At 37.8% G+C, this 8,336-nt stretch overlaps 1 protein-coding gene across 1 annotated transcript; it reads right to left on the minus strand.

Moving 5' to 3' along the window:
- Positions 1–2,843: 2,843 nt before the first annotated feature.
- LOC106058639 (glutathione S-transferase 3-like) lies at positions 2,844–7,944 on the minus strand. Its single transcript, XM_013216097.2, has 2 exons — positions 7,785–7,944; positions 2,844–3,649 (listed from the first exon to the last, which is right to left on the minus strand). The coding sequence occupies exon 2, from the start codon at positions 3,640–3,642 to the stop codon at positions 3,031–3,033; it is 612 nt and encodes a 203-aa protein (XP_013071551.2). The 5' UTR covers positions 3,643–3,649; positions 7,785–7,944; the 3' UTR covers positions 2,844–3,030.
- Between the last annotated feature and the right edge of the window lie 392 nt (positions 7,945–8,336).

The raw sequence follows: 8,336 nt of genomic DNA on the forward strand, positions 1-8,336 counted from the left end.
CAGATAGTTTTTTACTTTGACACAGGAAAAATACAAAATATAATCTATTGATTTTATTATTTAATAAAATTAACCTTCAAATGTGTGTTTCAAAAGCATTTTTACATAAATGTGTTCTTTATATCTGCGAATTTAGACGTCCTGACGTACGTACTTTAGAATTCAAATAGACATGTCTACATGAGACAAAAGGGAAAAGGTCACGCGTGCGCAGAGCGAAGGCTCCACGCTTGCACACAAACATCCGATGCCTAGGCCAGGGGTCGGCAACCTTTTGAGTCGGAAGAGCCAAAAATTAGAATTTACAAATTTTAAAGTTTTTAAAGAGCCACAACATTTTTTCTTGCCAACAATAAATAGTACTCACACACTCTTTTTAAACGTGTTATTCATATATATATATAGTGTTTTTCACTATAAATTAGATAATATATATGGCGTTATTAGATAATTATCTTTAATTCGGTAACAACCAAAGCTGTTAAACATTTAGGCCTACTTACACTACTAACTTGTACTTCACTAACAAACAATTGAGCAAACAAAGTCAGTGGGAGCGATGCCTTTGCATAGTTTTAGAAAGTTTGGATACATTTGGCTCATAACTTATTTTTAGTTTCAAACACGACTCTCAATTTTCATTTGTAAGTTAAATCGAGCAATTGCACTTCTAGAGATCAAGTATCATTTTCAAATGGATCAATGTGGATTTCATTACTATTTGTGTTGAAATGGTGTACCAGGAATGCTAGAATAGTTTTGTTGGTTTTGAACTGCTTAAATTTATCAAGAAATTCATCTTAGATTTTTTGTATAACTGTGCTGAAGTAATTCGTGTCAAAAGTTGCTCTGATTTTATCGCGATACTGCTTTAGACATTGAAAATGAAGTTATTTGCCGCTCTGAATATCTTCTGCAAAAAAAAAATGTTTTCTTCAAAACAAACCAATTCGGCTGGGTTTTACTTTCCTTGCAGCTTTAGATTCAGCTCATTTAATTTCGATGTTATATCCAACATAAAGAAAAATGCTTGCAACCATTGTCATCTCTAATTCAGGGTAATTAATGCCTTTATCATTTAGGAATGTATTTATTTCATTCAAGCACAAAAAAAAAAAACTTTCAACCTTTGGAAAGTCATCGCACTAGGTTGGGAAGAAGGATGTCGGAATACTGAGTCTCCATTTCCTTTAAGAAGTCTTTTAACTCACGACGGTAGAGGGCTTTTGACAACATGCTGTTAACAATCTTAATTACCAAATTTATGACCTCAACTATTTCGGCCGGAAATGTTTGGGCACAAAGCGCTTCTTGGTGTATTTTGCAGTAAAACGTAAGAATTTCGCGGTTTATTTTGTCGTTGTTGCCCCTTTATTTTTTCCTGTCATACATCTGGCTCCATTAGGTGTTATTGAAAAGTTTTTAATAAAAGCGATCTTAATGTCTTCAAGGTATTTGTGCACGGCATGCGCTCTATCTTCTCTTCTTGTTTGTCACGACAGTGGTAGCAATCCTAGAGTTTCTTCTTTTGGACCTTTGGGAAGACATATACCTGACAAAATGGAAATCTTGTGCCGTGTCTTTATGTCGCAAGACTCATCTATATCAAGTGATAAGACAGAAGAAAGTTGGATATCTTCGCCTACAAATATGTTACATTTGAAGACAATTAAGCTATATTATCTTGTTCTGTTTAAGCGAATAATGGCAAATCTTTGATTTTTTTTTTTTAATTTCTGGTTTGTTTTTGAAATCATGAATCAGTTTTTCAGATGCATGTATGAAGCAGTTTTTCAGATACTCACCATCTATAAATGGTTTGCCTTTTTCCGCAAATTTCTAGTGGTACTGCAAAGTGTGCCAGATTAGCATTACTTGTAGATTGCTTCTAACCTGGAGAAGATAATCGCTTTTAACTCATTGACTTGAAACAACAAACTATTCGTAACAGCCAAAGCACGTGGTGAAGATGCTAATTCGTCTTGCGTCGAAAGCGATTTAAAACCTACATAGAAACATCCGACGACGGCCGAGAGCTTCCAACGACTGACAACAGTGACGAAGCATGTTATAGGGGAGGGGTGGGGTGAAAAAAGAGTACAAGTTGCTGAGAAATAGAATCGGTGGCTAATTCTCGTTAAAATATTCAGAACTATTTGAAAATATGTTTCGATAAAATAAATAATATTTGCGTATGGAACTAACGAGCCGCAGCTTCACACCCAAAAAGCCGCATGTGGCTCGCGAGCCGCAGGTTGCCGACCCCGGGCCTAGGCCTAACTCTCTTGAATTCTAAGATGACAGATCTACTTTATACCTTAACGCATGAACATACAAAATATAGTCTAGTCCATTCATTTCATATTTAAATCCGATTACCTTTCAAATATGTGTTTCTATAGCATTTTTACATACATTCGTTCGCCATAAGTGCAACTCAATTCTTTTATAGTGTCCATACCAACTTCATTTTCTTTCTCTTTTTTCATTTTATCTTTTTATCTTATTCTCTCTCTCTCTCTACATTATCTTTGTCATTTCTTCAACTAAAAAAAAGCCTGTGAATCTGCTTTGACATTTGAAATGCAGGAACATTAGGCATTGACTCATTTTTGAACTGACACAACCGCGAGTATATTTCATTAAATGCGCGTATATATTATGCACAGATTACGAGTGTATATATTTGTTAATCTAAATCGGATGATCTATGTAACTAGAAATGTGAATTTCTTGTGTTAAATTAAGACTGAATTAGATTTTGCATTAGAATTAAAAATAATTAATAAAAATTTAAAAGTTTTTTCATAAAAGAATATTTAAAAATTAATAAACACACAGAATGAATATTTTTGTTTATTTCCCTAATAAGTCAAGATAAAAAGGCGAAAAGAATTAGAAAAGAGGAAAGGAACGAATTCTGTTTATTACGAAACTCTGATGAATCTCTGCTTCCAGTGTGTCATCATGTGCAATGAAAATAAACTCCATTGTACGTATTTAAAAATAAATGAACCTACAAGATCTTTTTTACTTTCTCTCAGAGACATACTGTTTGATCCGTTCGTCTTCCCCCACGGTCTCAACAAGCTTCTTCACCAACGGGAAATTGTCAATAGAATCTTCCACTGTTGGCTTCAAAAAGCCAGTGGCCACATCAAAGAGGACAAAGTCGGCCAAGGTGATGGAATCTCCCACGAAGAATCCCGTACCGCTCTCCTTCAGTAAATTCTCGAAAAATCCAAGATATCTCGGACCAATCTCGGATTTCACTTCTTTTAAGTACTCTTCTTTTTTGACCGGGTCGGTCTCGCGATAGTACTTGGCATAGCCGTGGAGTAAGTCGCTTTGCAGTTGGTACACTGTGTCGATGGTCAGCGCCTCCAAGTTGGTCTTGCCGTAGAAGCCGAACTCCCTGGCTAAATAAGAAGCCAGAGCGACTGACTGGCCATATCGTTTACCGTCGAGTTCCAACACAGGGACTTGACCAAAAGGCATGGTAGGCTTGATCTCCGGCCACTTGTCCCTATCCAACCGGACATCCTCAAACTCTTTTCCAGCAAACTTCAGGAGAAGCCTCAGAATCTCTCCCAGTCCAGTCACATCGAAGTAGAGGACTTTAACACTTTGCGCCTCGGCCATTTGGAAACTGAAAACATAAGAAAAGACGATTTATTCCCTTCTGGATAAGAAACAAAACGTTAGCATAGTTAGAGACGTGTTGCCCCTTAATTTGCCCAAACCGCAGCCCCTTTTGTCCCCCCCCCCCAAAAAAAAATGCTGAGCAAATTAATATAAGTAGAGAACTAATTAATCTTTTCGGGGCGCAACTCCGAGGACGTGTTGAAATGAGCAACATTTTTACAAAGCTTCTATCAACTCACTCTGTATGTAAGTCTGGTGCATATGTTGTTTTTTTTAATCGCGATTTCTCCCATTTCCCATTCTCGGATCAAGTTGAAGCTTTGCACAATTGTTTATTTTTGATAACTGCGCATGAATCAATTTTTTAAAATACCAATGAGTTAATTAATTAATTTTTTGGTTTTATGTAGAAAATGGGAGATAAATCTTCCAATATTTAGACTATGACAGTCATTGTGCGATTCTTCCCTTTATATAAGCCTTTTTTTTTTTTAAACAGTTTTTTTTTTTATTTCGTTTGTTGTCTAAACAGGGCATGAACAAGTTCACACAGGGCTTATAGTGGCCATGGATTGTTTCCGAATGTTGCCAGTCTGAACTGCCCTTTACGTGAGATGGGAGGGAGGGGCAAGCAGACGAGCACACTATGTCAACTTTCAAAATGTCAGATGAATGCAATATGATTTAAATCTTAGGTCATAGACAGTAAATAATATTGCCTTAATTACGGTATTTTTTAATGCTAATAATTTGGCACGAAATGGGAGGGAATACAATTTGTTTTTTTAAATCGCCTTAGCCAAATGGGAGGGGCTGCGGCTTGGCTTCTGAACCGGGGTCCCAGGTTCGAATCCTGGTGAAGACTGGGATTTTTAATTTCGGGATATTTGGGCGCCTCTGAGTCCACCCAGCTCTAATGCGTACCTGACATTAGTAAAGGCGGTTGGTCGTTGTGCTGGCCACATGACACCCTCGTTAACAGTAGGCCACAGGATCAGATGACCTTTACATCATCGGCCCTATAGACCACAACTTTACTTTTTTTCCCCCTTTGCCAAATGATATGCATGCAATATATAACCTGTAGGGCAAAGATAAGCTCAAATGTGTGCAGAAGACATAAAGATATGCATATTAAAGAAGCTTCCAGACATGTTTGTTCTGGATGCATGTCGGGACGTGTTTTTTTTTCGTTTTCATTATTTTTGCAGACGTAGGTGAACTCTCTGGGAGGGATTTTTTGTGAAGGCCCCTATCCTCCTCAAGTTTCTATGTAAATGCACTCAATAATGTTAATGTATCTAGAGGCATTTCATATTTGTGAGCATAGAGCACGTGTACATAGAGTACATGGAGAACATAGAGTACATGTACTTGCACATTTAATCTCAATTCGATCATTTTATTAAATTTAATAAGCATTTTGTATTTTGAAATGTGGAGGCCCCTTTAAGGACAGGGCCCTTGCTGCAGCAAGGTCGTCAACCCGGCCTTGCATACGGAACTACTTTATTAACTGCATTCAAAGACCATAAAATGACAAGTCATCAAGACAGCACATATTGTAATTAAGAGCATTTCATTAAATCGTATATTCAAATATGGAAATGCAACACTTTATTCATGTCAATAAAAACAATTTATAATTGAGCCATTTAAATCTACTTTTTGTGTGTAACAAAAAAGGTGTAAATAAACATTAAATGTATGAATGTAACTAAGTCTGCACAAGCGAAAGCTTCACACAGAGAGATTCACTTTTGACATGTGATAAAGAGTACACGAGCAGTGCTACCATAAGTACATCGTAACACACGCTAATTGTAGGACTGGTGACATTTCTTGATAGTAGGCCCCACACATTCTTTGACTAAGCGATAGAAATTACCACAAATATAAAAAAAAAATACCATGCTAATTACTCAATTACTCTGAGTGGGGTCAGGACTCCCATCGTGCTCTGGTAAGATTAATAAGGTGTTTTTTTTTTCAACTTTGGTTAGACTCAGACAATTGCAGGTGGGGCCCTAAAGATAAAGCCCCGGTAAAATCATTTCATAACAGAATAAAAGGTAGAAATGCTTAAAATGTGCATCGCAGGGTTAAAATATGATTTACGGTTCTAGGGGTCAGGGACGGACTTAGGCATAGGGAAACTAGGCCTTGGGCCTCCTATTAGTGGACGCGCAGGACTTCAAGAAAAAACAATTAAGAGAAAAAATGGCAAAACATGGATTAAATCTCAAACAAAGCAGAACTCTACGGCTCAATGTTTACTAGCTTAGCTCTAGGTATATCTATATGTTTTATTGACGATTGGTTGAATCTACTTGTTAGACTACAGCTGTTACAAGGCCATTGTTTTTTCCTTTTGGTGAAAAGTCAAAACGTTTATTTCTAGTTCAGTGATCATGAATCGTCCATGAAGCACAGCCGTGCTATCAGCACTACATGAATGAAACTTATTTGTTGATTTAGATACAGGAAGGTTTTTAATTCATTGCGTATTTTTATGTCTTAATTTTTTTGTTTTTCTATTTGGGGCCACCCTATTGATTTCGCCTAGAGCCGTCAATTACCTAAGTTCGGTCCTGCTCTTATACATACAAGTTTTAAAAGCTGATGGATATTTTTTAGGATGAAATCAGTGGATTAAAAAAAAAATTAAATTTCAAATAATGCAAATAAAGTTAGCAAGTATTTATTTGATTATGAAATAGATTTGAAAGAATTAAAACTTCACTTTTTGAGGACACATCATAAGGACATTTTTTTTTTAATTTCTCTTAAGATTGCGCAACAAAACAGTTTCTTACTTGGCTAACTTATCTTATTAATAACATTTTATTTCCAAAGCAAAGATAAGGACGCCGGAGTCCACCCCAACTCCAATGGGTACATGATATGAGTTGAGAAAATGAAGGCAGGCGGTCGTTGTGCTGGTTACATGTCATGATTTGTTTTTTAAACATTGTTTTTTATTGTGAATAAAACCATGCGACAGGAAATTATGTTTCCAAATGTTCCTACTAGCTCCACGAAATTTCGATTATTGCTGATAAAAAAAAGAAGAACTCTTTCGTTCCTTACTAGGTCAGACTGTAGCACCAGCTACTCGTTGACTAGGAAACATGAACTGGATTAAGACGTCTCTGTGTAGTCACTCCATGGGCTCGATGTGTAGTCACTAAATGGGCTCGATGTGTAGTCACTCCATGGGCTCTACGTGTAGTCACTCCATGGGCTCTACGTGTAGTCACTCCATGGGCTCTACGTGTAGTCACTCAATGGGCTCTACGTGTAGTCACTCAATGGGCTCTACGTGTAGTCACTCCATGGGCTCTATGTGTAGTCACTCCATGGGCTCGATGTGTAGTCACTCCATGGGCTCTATGTGTAGTCACTCCATGGGCTCTATATGTAGTCACTCAATGGGCTCTATATGTAGTCACTCAATGGGCTCGATGTGTAGTCACTCCATGGGCTCTATGTGTAGTCACTCAATGGGCTCGATGTGTAGTCACTCAATGGGCTCGATGTGTAGTCACTCCATGGGCTCGATGTGTAGTCACTCCATGGGCTCTATGTGTAGTCACTCCATGGGCTCGATGTGTAGTCACTCCATGGGCTCTATGTGTAGTCACTCCATGGGCTCTATGTGTCTGTTCTATTTATGTGAATGTATTTGTTGTTTTTTATTTTATAATCAAAACAAATTTCCTTAAGGCTCAATAAAGCAGTCTTAGTCTTAAATATATAAAAAATGAAACGTTCCCCTTTCAGACTTTGTGGTCTATAGGGCAGATGATGTCAAGGTCATCTGTTTCTGTGGCCCATGGTTAACGAACGTGTCATGTGGCCAGCACAATGACCAACCACCTTTAGGCTACTTTTTCCCCAACTAATGTCAGGTACCCATTAGAGCTGGGTGAACTCAGAGGCGCCCATTGATCCCTAAATTAAAAATCCTAGTCTTCACCAGGATTCGAACCTGGCACCGCCAGTCTTAAACATAACGATAGATTATATATTTAAATTGAGGAACCTGTCTCTTTGGAGTTTAGACTGAAAGTCACCAATAACTGCAGACTTTCAAAAAGAAAATGTGAATTCATTTATCATGCATTTGATCTACATACCTTCAGGCTTGAAAAACAGACACACTAACACTAGATCTATAAATTTCAAGTAGTGTTATAGTGAAAGTATTCACGAGTGCTCTCCCCTAGACACGGTTCTCTGCTCTTCTACTCGGCGTGTGATATTGATGAATGTAAAAAAATTTGGAAAAAAAAAAAAACTCAACACCTCCCTCTCCTGACAACTGCTATTGTCACGTGGTGGTAGCAGTACCGTACTGCAAAAGGTTACAACAACCCAGGGGCGTAGCTAGGAATTTTCCATCATTTTGGGGCCCGGGGGCTTGACCTCTTTGGGGGGCCTGGGGCCCTGCATTTTGCGTATTATTTAATATTTAATGTAAAAACACTCATTTACAAGCCCTTCTCTAGTGGGTGCCCAGGGGGATTTTCAAATTCTCCCCCACCATAGCTACGCCACTGCAACACCCCACCCCCACCCTCATCGCTCGCTTCATATTTTATATGTAAAAACCATTTGATGAACAGATGTTCTGAGGAGCTCTTTAGAAGTTAAAGGTTGACTTGGATTATTGGCTTGTTTGAATTTGT

The sequence above is a fragment of the Biomphalaria glabrata genome, chromosome 10, assembly GCF_947242115.1.
Source record: "Biomphalaria glabrata chromosome 10, xgBioGlab47.1, whole genome shotgun sequence".
Classification (NCBI taxonomy): domain Eukaryota; kingdom Metazoa; phylum Mollusca; class Gastropoda; family Planorbidae; genus Biomphalaria; species Biomphalaria glabrata.